The sequence below is a fragment of the Ranitomeya variabilis genome, chromosome 3, assembly GCF_051348905.1.
Source record: "Ranitomeya variabilis isolate aRanVar5 chromosome 3, aRanVar5.hap1, whole genome shotgun sequence".
NCBI lineage: Eukaryota > Metazoa > Chordata > Amphibia > Anura > Dendrobatidae > Ranitomeya > Ranitomeya variabilis.
In genome coordinates this window covers 473,287,659-473,304,092 of record NC_135234.1, presented here as the reverse complement: position 1 = coordinate 473,304,092, position 16,434 = coordinate 473,287,659, and the positions used below count along the sequence as shown (strand labels likewise).

Sequence of the window (16,434 nt, the reverse complement as noted above, 5' to 3'; positions counted from 1 at the left end):
GGCGTGGTCCTCAGATGGAAACGCGTTCATTACGTCTTGTACAACTTCAGCAATTTCTACTGCCAATACCGCAGCGCAAAGCTCGAGTCTGGGTACAGAGTGTGCAGGCTTTGGAGTTAATTTGGCTTTACCCAGGATGAAACCACAGTGTACCTTGTTAGCTCCTAAGGTCATCAGATAAGCTACTGCGGCTATGGCTTCTGTAGATGCGTCAGAGAAAATATGGACTTCTCTTCTGATTGCAGTCAAAGGTGATCTTGGAGAATAACAACGTGGGACTTGGAGTTGCGCTAAGAACTTCAGAGACTTCTTCCACGCCTCCCACCTTTGCTGTTTCTGAGTTGGGAGCGGGGTGTCCCAATCCGTGTTCTCGGCCGTAAGCTGTCTTAACAGTATCTTGCCTTGAATAGTGATGGGTGCTACAAACCCGAGAGGATCATAGATGCTATTTATGACAGATAGGACTCCTCGTTTGGTAAAGGGTTTGTCATAGGGTGACACTTGGAAAGTGAAGGTGTCCCGTTTGATATCCCACAGTAGACCAAGGCTGCGCTGTGTTGGAGGAACATCGGAACCCAAGTTGAGGTCCTTTAGGTTTGAGGCACGGTCCTCAGATGGAAACGCGTTCATTACCTCTTGACTGTTAGAGATAATCTTGTGGAGTCTGAGGTTTGATGTGGATAGCATTTCCTGTGTCCTGGAGAGTAGGTCAATTGCATCTTCGCTTGTGGGCAAGGACTTGAGCCCATCGTCCACGTAGAAGTTCTTCTCTACAAATTGCCGAGCATCGGAACCGTACTCTCTCTCACCTTCCTGGGCTGTCCGTCTCAGTCCATAGATCGCCACAGCAGGTGAGGGACTGTTGCCGAAGACATGGACCTTCATCCGGTAGTCTATGACCTGATTGTTGACGTTGTTGTCCTTGTGCCATAGGAACCTAAGATAGTTTCTGTTGTCTTCTTTCACAATGAAGCAATGAAACATCTGCTGAATGTCGGCCATTATGGCAACAGGTTCTTGTCTGAAGCGGATCAATACTCCAAGGAGGCTGTTGTTCAGGTTGGGCCCAGTTAGGAGCAGGTTATTGAGAGAGAGGCCTTCAAACTGAGCACTGGAGTCAAACACCACTCTGATCTGATTAGGCTTGCGAGGGTGATAGACACCAAAGGATGGAAGATACCAACATTCTTCTCCCTCCCTCAGTGGTGGCGCAGGTTCAGCATGATTTCTGTCAAAGATGTTCTGCATAAAGTCAATGAAATGCTTCTCCATCTCTGGTTTCCTCTTTAGGGTACGCTTTAAGGATGAGAACCTTGCAGTTGCTTGCTGCAGGTTGTTCGGCAACCTCACTCTTGGGAAACGAAAGGGTAAAGGAGCTACCCAACTGTTGGAGTCGTCTTGAACAAATTCTTTATCCATAACCTTTATAAATTCTTTATCTTCCCTTGTGGGTGCCAACTTGTTGTCATTACTTGTGGAATCGAACACTGATGACCCGAGGTTTTCTTCCCAGGACTGGAGTGTGTTCATGTTGTTGAAGGATTCCTGCCACTTGGTGTTGCTCACTTTCTCTTTCACCCAGTAGTGATGTGGGCATGGTTGGAAATGGGTGCTGCGACCATTTGACAAGATGTGTGTCTTGTAAGAGGAGATGTTGTTGGGTCTCTTTATCTTGTGTATGCAAACATTGCCTATGATTACCCAGCCTAGATCTAAGCGTTGGGCAAATGGTGCATCGTGTGGTCCATTAATTTGCTGACGCACCTTGTGCAGCCGGAGAATGTCTCTGCCAAGCAGAATCAGGATATCTGCACTGTTGTTGAGGGCTGGTATCTTGTTTGCTATCCCCTTGAGATGTTGGTGATGAAGAGCAGCCTCTGGCGTTGGGATCTCTTCTCGATTGGATGGAATCTGGTTGCACTCGACCAGTGTAGGTAACGGTATCTCGACGGTGTTCTCGAGAGATGTCACTGTAAGACCACTGGCCCTTCTCCCATAAACCTCTGTAACACCACTGCAGGTACCTAAGGTGTAAGGGTAGGCATTTCCCTTTAAGTTAAACATATCAAAGAGTTCTGACCTTGCAAGTGATCGGTTGCTCTGATCATCCAGAAGGACGTACACCTTCACGGCTTTCTCTGGGTGACCATTGGGATATACGTTCACCAGGCAAATCTTCGCACAGGACTTGTCCCAGAGGTCTTCTCCGCAGACTTCTGTGCATGAAGAAGATATTGTGGTATGGCTTGCAGTTTGAGCTGCGTCCTCCCCGCCATGGCTCGTGGTGGGGGAAGGAGTAAGTGTAGAGTCAGGACGGAATGGGTGGAGTGCTTGTACGTGGTCCTCACTGTCACACTCCATGCACTTAATTGTAGTTTTACAGTCTTTAGCAAGGTGTTCAGTAGAAGCACAACATCTGTAGCATACCCCGAACTTCTTTAGAAGCTCCTTGCGTTCTAGGAGCGGTTTCTTCCTGAAGCCGATGCACTTTTTTAAGGGATGTGGCTTCTTGTGGATGGGACACTCACGATTTGGGTTCTCTATCTTTTCACCTTTGTTACTCTTGTCTGGAGGTGATGTTGGTAAGGGAAGAATATCCGTCTTCTTCACTGACACTGGACCCCTGCGGTTTCTATCATTCGAGCGAGCGCTCACGTATTTAGAAGGAGGTGAAGCTGGGCCACTGTATTCTTCATAGGAAAAGCTTGGGTCGTTCTTGCGCTCTGCCACATCTTTTATAAACTCACAAAAGTAGGAGAACGGAGGAAACGACACTTGATGGTCTTTCTTGTATTTTGACCCTAGTGTAGTCCACCTTTCTTGTACGTTGTATGGTAGCTTGGAGATAATGGGATTTACTCCACGAGCAGTGTCCAGATAGCTGAGGCCAGGTAGGTGGGTGTCTGCCTTGGCCAGCTGGAGCTCTAACAGCAAGTCACTGAGCTCTAGGAACTTTGAACTGTCCTTGCTTGATATCTTTGGAAAACTCTGTAGACGCTTGAACAGTGCATCCTCTATGGCTTCTGGACTGCCAAAGTTTTTCTCTAGTCTTTCCCATGCAGCCATGAGACCAGCCATTGGATTACTGATATGTACAGACCTGAGTCTCTTGACAAGCTCTGTGGATTGTGGTCCTAGCCATCTGATTAGCAGGTCCAGCTCTTCGGCAGCAGTGATGCCGAGGTCACTAGTTACGGTTCTAAAGGCATTTTTCCAACCTCTGTAATTTTCAGGTTGGTCGTCAAACCTTGTGAGACCGGTTTTAGTAAGTTCGCGGCGAATCATGTACCTTGCGAAGTCGGACATGTCTGTTCTTTCTGACTTAGGATGCACGAATGTGGGCTGAGCGGTGTTGTACATAGGAGTGGAGACGTCTTGACCTTGAAACGTGGGTAAGTATGGAGTGGCATATGCATTTAGTCCAGCAACCGGTTTGGTGGGTATAGTCTCTGCTACATGCGGAGCTGGCACTATGCGGTTGTTGAAAGTATAATGACCTGCCGGTATATTAGATTGCGTGTAGATAATAGCCTGTGGAGTTTGATGAGATGCAGGGTCTTGGCGCATACCGGAATACGAAAGAAGTTCAAGTTTGGGAGCATTGTACTGACCTTGAGTGTAGGTTTCTGTAAGTGGATCGGCATCCTGGTGCCCTGGAGAAGCATGAACGCCATCAGGAGTGTTAGTGATGATCTGCGGTTCGCCATTTTGGTTTAGCACGTAGTCTCTTGTGCGTTCAATAGGGTCCTCTGCCTCCACTTCACACAAACTGATGCTGTCTCTTTGACTCCCACTGATAGCTCGCTCCAGGATCCTTAACTCCGCCATGGCTGTTGCGTGCTCACATTCCTTCTCCAGAGCTTCCTTGCGTGCTGCATCCGCATCCATGTCTGCTCTCCTTTGTGCTGCATCCATTTCTGCTCTCTTTTGTGCTGCATCCATTTCTGCTCTCTTTTGTGCTGTGGCTGCGTCCATATCTGCTCTCCTTTGCGCAAAGGCTGCTTGTATCTTAGACGTTTCTGCCTTAGCACGTGCCCTTATAAGCTGCTGGCTGAGAGTGGAATATTTTGATGAACTTGACCTAGATGAGCGTTTTGAGTGCTTAGACGATTTGGATGAGCGAGATGATGCATCTGGTGTCCGTGCAATTTTAGCCTCTATCTTGGTTTTAATGTCACGTACGGTGCAGTCCCTTTCAGAATTAAGTTGCTGGAAACTTTGCAATTCGTTTAAAGTCTCTGGCAGATTCAGTTTTTTCAGGAGAGTAATGTATTGGTCAGTCTTCTCCATATACATTTGGTATGCTGCGCATAATTGTTCTAGGACTCCCTCTAGTGGTAACTCATGAGAAGCAGGCCTTGATACAGTGTCTATGTGACTCAGCACTTTCTCCCACAGTGAAGACACATCACGATATACGACACCTTTTGCAGTCTCTAAATTCTCCATGACTTTCCATGTAGGTTTAACTGTACGTTTTCCTCTTTCACTAGCTGGTGGATGGGGATCTAGGTCTCTTTCCTGTGTCTGTAAGTCTGGTAGGGACATTGTATACCTCGCTTCAGACATGATTTGTTTGCAGGCAGGAAGAGTGGATGATGAGGGTTATACTTCTCACTGTTTATCTGCAGTGTGTGCTTCTATGCACGCTGGGGTCTGGCTGGGAACTGGGTTACTGTGTATCTGGGAAATGTCCTTTTCCACTGAGGTTCAGCACAGACCTTGAGTTACTGTCTCTGAAGGCAGGATATTCCTTTTTACTATTCTGACTCATGGGTATGTAGAACGCAGTGGTGCCTGGATAGACCTATTCTTTTGGGCGCTTCCGTATTGACCTGTACTCACGTTCATACCGATTTATCAGATAGCTTAACTCAGCCACGTTCTCATGTAAGAAGACTCCAGGAAAAGAGGATTGCTTTAACCGAAATTCTTGTATTATGATGAAAGTAGCAGGTAAAAAGGAATATTCAACAGAGGACATGTAGAAGATGCATACAGATATGGTGATGATGACAAAATGGAGAATAAGGGCGTGAACAAACATACATCACAGGAATACAGTGAGAGAGTTGGGACAAAATACAGGGAAAAGCAAACTTCTGCCTAGAAAGAAGGATAGAACACAAGCAATGCAAAACATTGAATGATTTCCCAAGTCGTGGGACATGACATTATTCATTCACATATTCAAGTGTGAATACGGCTCTATGGAAAACACCCTTTCCTCCCGTCCAGGGTTGTTTAAACTGTGTATGGTGATTCAGATATTTACAGCAGTCACCCTATATAGTTGTGTGAGAAAGTGTTTGCCTCTTCCTGATTTCCTATTTTTTTGCATGTTTGTCACATTTAAATGTTTAGGTAATTTTTTTCATGGTTAATTTGGTTGTATGCACATTTATGCATTTTCTATGCACAATTTTTCCAGTAATGCAATTAATGTTTGGAGAGCTGAGGCGATTTTTAAATAGTAAAATGTATGCCAATTTATATCATTTATCCTCTTGAATTTGTTGGTTTGCTTGTTAGTTTTGGACTGTTTGTGTTTCCTTTTTCTACTATCACTGCTCCCTGTTGCTTCGAAACTCCTTGAGCAGCATGTCCATGCTCAAATTTCCTCCCACCTCTCATCTAACTCTCTCCTTGACAACCTCCAATCTGGCTTCCGCCCCCACAACTCCACCAAAACTGCCCTGACAAAAATTACTAATGACTTACTCACAGCCAAAGCTAACAGACAGTTCTCCATCCTCCTCCTTCTTGACCTGTCCTCTGCTTTCAACACAGTCGATCACTGCGTACTGCTACAGATTCTTTCTTCCCTTGGCATCAAAGACCTTGCCCTGTCCTGGATTGCCTCATACCTTTCCAACCACACATTTAGCGTTTCCCACTCCCACACTACCTCCTCATCCCGCCCTCTCTCTGTTGGAGTCCCTCAAGGCTCTGTCCTAGGGCCCCTACTTTTTTCCATCTATACCCTTGGCCTAGGGCAACTCATAAAGTCCCATGGCTTCCAGTACCACCTGTATGCGGATGACACTCAGATCTACCTCTCTGGCCCAGATGTCACCTCTCTGCTATCCAGAATCCCAGAGTGTCTATCAGCCATATCCTCCTTCTTCACCTCTCACTTCCTAAAACTCAATGTAGACAAAACCAAACTCATCATCTTTCCCCCATCTCACGTATCCCCCCTACCTGATCTATCTATTATGGTAAACGGCATCACTTTCTCTCCCGCACCTGAAATCCGCTGCCTCGGGGTAACTCTCGACTCTGCCTTGTCCTTCAAACCGCACGTTCAAACTCTTGCCACCTCCTGTCGCCTCCAACTCAAAAATATTGCCAGAATCCGTCCCTTCCTCACCCCACAATCTACTAAGACTCTTGTGCATGCTCTTATCATCTCCCACCTCGACTACTGCAACACCCTCCTCTGTGGCCTCCCCGCTAACTCTCTTGCACCACTCCAGTCTGTCCTTAACTCTGCTGCCTGGCTAATCCACCTCTCTCCTCGCTACTCCCCTGCTTCTCTCCTTTGCAAATCCCTCCACTGGCTCCCAATTCCCCAACGAATCCAGTTCAAACTACTAACACTGATCTACAAAGCCATCCACAACCTGTCCCCTCCCTATATCTCTGAACTAATCTCCCAACACCTTCCCTCACGTAATCTCAGATCCTCTCAAGACCTCCTACTCTCCTCCACACTTATTCGTTCTTCACATAAACGCCTCCAAGATTTATCCCGAATATCCCCCATCCTCTGGAATTCCATGCCTCAACACGTCCGACTATCCACCACCCTCGGATCCTTCAGATGGAACCTGAAAACCCATCTCTTCAAGAAAGCCTACAGCCTGCAATAACCATTCTGCCGCCTCACCATTGCCAGAGCAGCCGCCTCTCCATTGCCAGAGCTGCTGCACCTCTGACCTTCTGTCTCTTCCCCACTATCCCATAGAATGTAAGTCCGCAAGGACAGGGTCCTCTCCCCTCTGTACCAGTCTGTCACTGTAAACTTGTTTACTGTAAACAATATTTATAACCCTGTATGTAACCCCTTTCTCATGTACAGCACCATGGAATTAATGGTGCTATATAAATAAATAATAATACTATGCTGACACTCTGATCAGAGTTTGCTCAAAGTGTTGTGTGCATAATCTCCCTGACTCTCTTGGATGAGAAGATCTACGTCCGTCTGCACCTGTTCTAACAATGTTCGTTTAACATGGTAATGATATTTGTAAGATATCAAGTTCTTCATTTTAACCTGCAAGAAAAGTAAAATTCAGTGTACTGTAAAACTAATTTATGATCCTGATGTCTGAGGAGTGTCATTACTTCATGAGCTGTGTAAACCTCATGCTTTATTATAACAGAAAGGCATTTTTTTATTTATCCCAGTAGTCAGTTTGCAACATTTGTTACGGGCTCAACTTTGGTTTCTGTGGAACATTATACGTCTCCATTACAAAGATTAATAGAATTGGTACAGTACCAAATTAGGAAAAATGATTGGGCACAGAATGGACAAAAGAAGGCAAAAATAAAAGTACAATGGACTCCATAAAATATACTCGGCAACAACACAGAAATGCTGTGTAGATATAATTATTTGGCTTATTGTGATTGTACTTTTCTACATCTTACAATGTTCTCCTGATCATACTTGTCAATGGAAAGGTTGTAATTACAAAATGTTGAAATGGAACCAAAATCTTCAGTTTCCCCATTGGATAGAGAGTAAATTACACACATTCTACCAGTCAAGAGGCTTAAATGTATCATTCAAATATCTTAATTCTTCATCCACAATGATGATGAATTTCTTCATTGTGAATAAATATCATCCTTTAGTGAGCTGCCGTCATTCCTTTGTTTCTAAGTTATGAACTTTGTATAGGAAACATCAGTTTGTATTATGTTTATGATGGATATTCTTGATTAGGTGTATCTGAAAGGTTTCCCAAGATTTCTACCATGTGAAATATTTTTTTTTGCTTTAGTTGCAAACACCAGAGCTGCCAATAGCACAAACAATGCAAAATGCAATGTGGATCCCATGTTTAGATACAATGCAAGCTGCAACACAAATAGATTTCTGAATCCTCCCACCAAGTGCATTGTTTGAATTTGTGCAGTTTTTCCTCGATTCTTAATTGATTCTATCATTTTATTCTAACTTCATCTCACAGTTTTCCAGTTGTAGCATTGTTGCTTCATTTCCTACTTTTAATTACATTAAAAAAACGAGAAACAGTTATTTTAGGTTAAGGCTATGTGCACACGTTCAGGATTTTTCACGTTTTTTGGGGTTTTTCGCTATAAAAACACAATAAAACCATGAAAAAAACGCATACATTAAGCATCCTATTTATTAGAATGCAATCCGCATTTTTTGTGCACATGTTGCTTTTTTTTCCGCAGCGGAATCGCATTCCGGAAAAAAATGCAGCATGTTCATTCCTTGTGCGGAATCGCGGGGATTCCGCACACATAGGAATGCATTGATCCACTTACCTTCCGCATGTGGCTATGCCCACCATGCGGGAAGTAAGCGGATCATGTGCGGTTGGTACCCAGGGTGGAAGAGAGGAGACTCTCCTCCAGGCCCTGGGAACCATATAGTTGTTAAAAAATAAATAAATAAATAAAAAATCATGATATTCTCATCTTCCAGCATCCCTCGCAGCGTTCCTGCTTCTCGCGATGCTCCGGTCCCAGTGATGCTTTGCTGCAATGACCTGTGATGACATGGGTCTCGCGAGACCACTACGTCATCTGAGGTCATTGCGACTAGGCATTAAAGGGAACGGGAGCATCGCGAGGAGTGGGAAGACTGCTGAGGATGGCAGAAGGTGAGAATATCACGATTTATTATTTTTTTAATTATTTTTAACATTAGATCTTTTTACTATTGATGCTGCATAGGCAGCATCAATAGTAAAAAGTTGGTCACACTTGTCAAACACTATGTTTGACAAGTGTGACCAACCTGTCAATCAGTTTTCCAAGCGATGCTACAGATTGCTTGTAAAACACTAGCATTCTGCAAGCTAATTACGCTTGTAAAACGCTAGTGTTTAGCGGGAAAGAGCATGCCAATTCCGCATGCGTTTTACCTGCGGCACAGTTGCGGAATTGCTGCTGAAATTTACACGGCAATTCCGGACGTGTGCACATAGCCTGAATGTCTACATTTTTTGTATATTATTATTAAAACATATTTGTTCTGGGACTGGTGTTATCTTTTACATACTAATAACAGGCGAGCATGCTTTAGATATCTCCTTCCCTAGTTCTCCTATGTGCCTGGCTACTCCTACTTTAGCTTTTCATTGTGCCAGGCCCCCTCTTTATTAGCTTCTTTTTGTGGCTAACCTCTCCGAAGCCATGAGCCTGCCCTGACTTGAATAACAGCTGCAAGTTGACATGCAAAATTTTCTCTACTATATAAAGTGAATCTGCTGGTGTATGTACTCCTGCTGTTAGTAAAATGTTATTAACTCTTACCGATTGTGCCATTGATACCCCTCCTTCTCCACACTCATCAAATTGAGCAACTCATTCTTACTATTCTTTACTGGAAGGATGGCGCATGAAAGCATAAGAAAATTTGTAGCTAATTTCTTGGCACAGGACCATAGGTAGTGGGGCAAGTGTGGAGAGTTTCCCAGTGCTATCCTTCTTAGGAGAGAACATTCAAATCAGCAGAGCACTCATGTGTTCTCTATGAGAAAAATGTATTTCCTGAAAAACAAAAGGATTATTTGTTGGAAATCTAATAGGTCAGATCACTCAGATGAATGTCAGGCAAGAGTCATCAGGACCTCAATAAAATCAGACAAATCCCACCGATATCGGTAGGTTCGGACACATTTACTCTAATGTCTATGGAGGCCTGAAGTGCCAGGAGGTCCCAATATACCACCCTGCCTTGCCTCCATGGTATACAGATACAAGACTTGGATATCAAACCGAACATTTATCCAGATAAAAGAAAGCTTGAATATGCCTCTGTCCAGACCACTCAGGCCCTGCTCTAGAAATGATCGTATATTTTGGATGTTCCTTTACATATGGAGCAGATGAAAGTCAAGTTCAGCATAATAACTAAATTTAGTTGTGATGCTTTTGTAAGCATGGCAAATACTTCTCATCAATAAAGATAAAACGATCAGTTTCAGATATTCTGAAAAGATTATGCAGATTCAATTTACTGACTAATGAATCTGTTCTATTTAATGAACGGAATGCAGCAAGTATATGGAATAACAGTAATTGTCATTTTTCTGATCAGGAGGATTTATTTGTACCCACATGCTACATTAGCTGAGATAAATTGTATTTTTATAGACAAAAAAAAATTGGCATAATTTACTGTATACAAAACAGGTTTGAATATTCAGAATCACATGTAATATATATACATTATGTATTATACATACTGTATGCATGAACCGCTGTGTTGTTCCATATAAACTCTCTCCATGGGGAATCGTATCCAGGTGAATTTTCGCAGCCACTCAATGCCTACAAAGCAGGCCCAGTTATGTTAGGAAATTGGAAAAATAAATCATGAAACAAAAACAGCAGAAAAACACAAGGAAGAGCAGCGGCGAGAAATATGGCTCCTGTTCAGACTTTCATCTCTCAGTTAAGTTTTCCTGTGCAGGAAGCATGTGTTTAATCACTGTACTTGACTAAATTTATCTTCCCTCAGACTAGCGTGGATATTTCACCATTGTTCTGTAGGTGAATTCTTGCTGTCCTCAAGGACTATCGGGCAAATAGACCCATGTAAGCCTGATCAAGTGTACAGCTGCAGACGTGAATTATTGCCTCTGTATTCTGCTTTCATCCTGTTCTCAAGTCTTTAACTTTCTTTTTCAGCTTCTGTCCAGGGTCCCTGGGAGAGGGCTATTTCACCAAATAAAGTGCCATACTACATAAAGTAAGTGCCATATTCCCTATGCAAATATTGAAAATGTTGTAATGTGTAATGCTGCTGGAGTTTTCAAGTCTGTTTCTTCAAATTTGTCTTTGAAACTTTGTTTCTTGTGACTCGGGCTAAGCTATAGCTAACACTTTTTTAATACTATGCAATGACTTAAAAAGACGCTGGAGTCTGAGAGTATACTGCATTAGTGTAGCGTTCCTTACAAGGCTCTAAATCATGTGATATTTGCTTGGTGACCTATATAAAATGAGTTAGTAACCTTGTTCTCCCTTGGGCAGATGTCTTCATTAAGTGCGGTCATCACAGTTAACGCAGCCCTGGTCTCAGATTGCTGGTCTAAAGATTTTCTTTTCCTTGTACAAAATGATGCAACCTAATTGCTATTGCCGTTCTCTAGAGGTCATGTTATTTAAAACTCGATGATAAAACAACTCTAGCTGGCACTCGCCTTCTTGTTTCAAGCACCAAAACTGATTAGATCTGAGCCACAATTACTCCTTAGTCGGCGTTGTAAAATGTCAGGTACCTTTCCAGATCATGCATGTGTAAGTAAACCACTATCTGACAGAATTCTAAACCTTCTTTCATAGTGGGACAATCGAATTCCAAGGCAATAGATCCCTCTTTGCTACATTATCCACTTAATATAATATCTACCAGGTATCTATGATTGTACACTAGGGTACTTACCCCAGTGAAATATCAGAGGTATATATTATAGGTTATGTTATAGGTTATTGTCGATTTATAAGGGTTGCACTGGTCAAAAAGTAGCACTGCAACCCCAGGCACCAGTGAAACCGTTTCCACTGTGTGGGTGTATTCTGTACATTCATGTGTTCTGCATTTAGGACGCATACCCTCAAATGGTGCAGAAACTCACAATGTATTACAATCACAAGGAAGAAAGCAGTACATTTTATAAAAATAAAAGTCTTTACTGATGAAACCAGTATAAAGTATGTACAAGAGATAGCAGTCCCAAAACTTAGTGTTCACATCTTCTTCTGTCCTACAGAGAGGCACAGACATTTGGGTTACATGTGGCGGCACTTCATTTACTCACTTCACTTCACTCATATAAGCAACAACATTACGGCAATACGACTTGCCTGACTTAAAATACTCCATTCCTTTTGTCTGTCCTTCACTCATCACAGGCCTCTCAAGTGATACTTTGCTCCAGCCTGACAACTCCAGTATTTATTCACGATGACTCACAGTCCTGGCCTACAAGTTGCCTTCTCTTTAGCTCCACCTCGCTTGTTTCATGTGGCACGGAGCGGGAGCCGTGGGCGAGGTACTCGTCTCTTATGTTCTGTCATGTTACATGAAGGTGGGGGTCCTGGCTGTGTGTGTGGACTTGTTCAAGGAGGGAGACCCTGAATTCAAAATAAACTGTTTACTGAACATTAACTTGGGGAGGATTACATACAGTAGATAGCTGGTACATATCTTCTCAATTGTTTCCTTGATAATCTGTAACATTTTCCTTACACAAATTCAATCCCTTTCTCTCTCTTTACTTGTTCTCTGTCATCACTATTTCACCACAACCTAGCTTGACAATACTGTTCAGCTAACAAGAGTTGTTTGCTCAACTCGCGGTTCCACATCTTCTTTCCCCTCTGGGAAACTATGGTACCAGTATGGCCGGTGCTTATCATCTCTTCTATTGACACTCTGGAACTCTCGTCTGGGGCACTCTCTTCGTCTCGTGTACTACGTCTTGTTTAGGCCCTTTACAACTAGGAGTTATAAACTCTGGGACGTATGGCTAGGCGTCCTCTTCCAGGAAGTGTCTCCGGTGAATCTCTCTGTCTCTCAGTCACTCTTTTTTGTTTCTGCTTCGAATCACGCTCTCTCTTTCTCCTAGTCTCCTCTCAATACTAGGGGCACCCATGAAATGCGGCATTGCTCACACCAAGTCTTTGATATGGCCTTTTCTAATGTTCTAATCGGAACTGTCTCTAGTCCCTTCAGCCTATCCCTTCCCACTCTGAGCTAGTCCCAAACATTAACACCCGCTTTCCCTACTGTCAGACAGCACACAACGTTAACATAATTAACACAAGTTATCATTCATATTACACAACTTCAAAATTTACTTGTTCTTCAAGGAAGGAACGCTGGACAATATGTCAATCTCCTTACACTTGTGCTGCCTCTGGGTTACCTACTAACCCACAGCTCTACCTCCTCTGGATTCCTGCCTGTATCCACTGCTGCCGAACTCTAGTTTTGACTCTAGTTCAGTTAACCACACAGAGTCCAGGGTGCTCCGGCCGTATTACACTGCTTCTGGATCCAGTTACAGAATCTTGCTAGCTCTTTTCTGCTTCCTCCCTTCACACACTCACCACTACGCAGCCTCATCTGCCACACTTCCTGTGACTGGCTTCACTTCACTACTAATTGATGGCTCTGCTAACCAGGAAGTAGCTCTCTCCTTACTCCCAAACAATCCTTCCATCTACAGGGCTAACTAACTGTTAACTCTTCATTCCCCAGCTGTCTGATCTACTACAGCTTTAACAAGAAACATTACATTAAATTCAGCATAAAGCAGTGCTCAACAATAATACATTTTATCACAACACATAAAAGTGTTCTGGGTGGGTGTCAGATGTCTTCTCACTTCTTTACAGATTCACCATATAATTAATGCTAAGATGTGTTTTAAATCACTAGATACTAGAAATGTCTATGTTTATGAATCCTAATAGTATGTTCTGAGCAACATTGTAATCATTAAAAGAGGTTGACCGCTCCTTTTTCTTGAGTATAGTCTATAAATATCTGATGGATGTGAGAGAGACACCCAGCACCCCTGCCGTTCAGCTGTTACCGGCTGTGTCTGAACCTTTCCAGATGCTGAAAAACACAACAGTTTTGTCAAACCTTTAGTGGCCGCAGTTGGGTACTACAGATAATTTGAATAGAGGTGGATCTGCAGTACCCGGCTACTACCACTATAGAAATAAAGGAGCTGCTGTGTTCCAGCAGCATAAACAGAAAAACTTAAAAAGACCCTCCTACTATTTACAAAACTGTTATTATAATATCATAAAGGCTGGGCTAAAGAGTCTAATAGCATTACAGAGAGAGGGAGGGGCAGTGGGGCTAGCCCTATAACAGTCTCACCCACTTTCCCTATTTTTCTGCAGAGGTTGGCACTCTAATATTGTGATATGGCACCCCCGGTCACTGTCGGCTCTCCCCCTCTGACCATATTATGCTCTAAATCTAAGCGCCAAAAATGTGTGATGAGGTGACAATATTCATGAAAATAACAATAATACCAATGTATATGAAAAAAATTCCCTAGAAAAATAAGGCAACAGATAGATGGTTTAAGTTTCAGTGGGGCACTTATGGTCACTGTTTAACCCCTTAACCCCCGAAGGTATTTTCATTTTTGGGGTTTCTTTTTATGCTCCCCTTCTTCCCAGAGCCATAACTTTTTTATTTTTCTGTCAATATGGCCATGTGAGGGCTTGTTTTTTGCGGGACAAGTTGTACTTTTGAATACCACCATTGGTTTTAACATATCGGGTACTGGAAAACAGGAAAAAAATTCAAAGTGTGGTGAAATTGCAAAAAAAGTGCAATCCCACAATAGTGTTTTTTGTTTTTATTCTCTACTGTGTTCACTAAATGCTAAAACTGACCTCCATTATGATTCTCCAGGTTATTATGAGTTCATAAACACCAAATATGTCTAGGTTCTTTTTTATCTAAGTGGTGAAAAAAAATTCCAAACTTTGTTAAAAAAAAAAATTCAACATTTTCCGATACCCGTAGCGTCTCCATTAGTGTTGAGCGATACCGTCCGATACTTCAAAGTATCGGTATCGGAAAGTATCGGCCGATACCGGCAAAGTATCGGATCTAATCCGATACCGATACCCGATACCAATACAAGTCAATGGGACTCAAGTATCGAACAGTATTCCTGATGGTTCCCAGGGTCTGAAGGAGAGGAAACTCTCCTTCAGGCCCTGGGATCCATATTAATGTGTAAAATAAAGAATTAAAATAAAAAATATTGCTATACTCACCTCTCCGACGCAGCCTGGACCTCACCGAGGGAACCGGCAGCGTTCTGTGCTTAAAATGCGCGCTTTTACTTCCTTCCGTGACGTCACGGCTTGTGATTGGTCGCGTGCCGCCCATGTGGCCGCGACGCGACCAATCACAGCAAGCCGTGACGTAATTTTCAGGTCCTGGATGCCTAATTCTAGGCATTCAGGATTTTAAAATTGCGTTCCGGCTTGTGATTGGTCGCGTCGCGGTCACATGGGCGACGCGACCAATCACAAGCCGTGACGTCACGGGAGGCAGGAAACGCGCGCATTTTAAAATTACGTCACGGCTTGTGATTGGTTGTGTGCCGCCCATGTGACTGCGACGTGACCAATCACAGCAAGCCGTGACGTAATTTCAGGTCCTGAATGCAGAAATAGGCATTCAGGACCTGAAATTACGTCACGGCTTGCTGTGATTGGTCGCGTCGCGGTCACATGGGCGGCACGCAACCAATCACAAGCCGTGACGTAATTTTAAAATGCGCGCGTTTCCTGCCTCCCGTGACGTCACGGCTTGTGATTGGTCGCGTCGCCCACGTTACCGCGACGCGACCAATCACAAGCCGGAACGCAATTTTAAAATCCTGAATGCCTAGAATTAGGCATCCAGGACCTGAAAATTACGTCACGGCTTGCTGTGATTGGTCGCGTCGCGGCCACATGGGCGGCACGCGACCAATCACAAGCCGTGACGTCACGGAAGGAAGTAAAAGCGCGCATTTTAAGCACAGAATGCTGCCGGCTCCCTCGGTGAGGTCCAGGCTGCGTCGGAGAGGTGAGTATAGCAATATTTTTTATTTTAATTCTTTATTTTACACATTAATGTTGTTTCGATACCGATACCCGATACCACAAAAGTATCGGATCTCGGTATCGGAATTCCGATACCCGCAAGTATCGGCCGATACCCGATACTTGCGGTATCGGAATGCTCAACACTAGTCTCCATTTTTAGTGATCTCGGGTCAGGTGAGGGCTTATTTTTGGTGCGCCGAGCTGTCATTTTAAATGATACTATTTTTGTTCAGATACGATCTTTTGTTCACCCGATACTGAATTTTAATGCGATGTTGGCCGACGAAAAAAAAAGGAATTCTAGAGCTTTGACTTTTTTCTCGATACGCCATTTAGCGATCAGGTTAATCTTTTTTTATTGATAGATCCGGCAATTCAGAGCTCCGTAATACCAAATGTGCTTTATGGCCAATGTGAACATGCGTTTATGTGCTGCATGTATACCAACTTAAGCCAGGCTCAATTTTTGTGTTAATACCAAATATGTGTATATTTGATTTTTTTATTGTTTTATTTTGAATGGGACGAAAGAGGGGTGATTTGAACTTTTATATTTTTTTTATATTTTTAAAAACTTTT

General features: G+C 43.3%; 1 protein-coding gene across 7 annotated transcripts in view; it reads left to right on the top strand.

Moving 5' to 3' along the window:
* Window positions 1–16,434, top strand: part of DMD (dystrophin) — a 3,762,639-nt gene that overhangs the window by 3,330,376 nt on the left and 415,829 nt on the right. For all 7 annotated transcript variants that reach the window (XM_077296691.1, XM_077296689.1, XM_077296692.1 and 4 more), the window contains one exon: window positions 10,906–10,966. In XM_077296691.1, coding sequence (XP_077152806.1) covers window positions 10,906–10,966 — 61 coding nt within the window. The remainder of the gene's footprint in view (window positions 1–10,905; window positions 10,967–16,434) is intronic.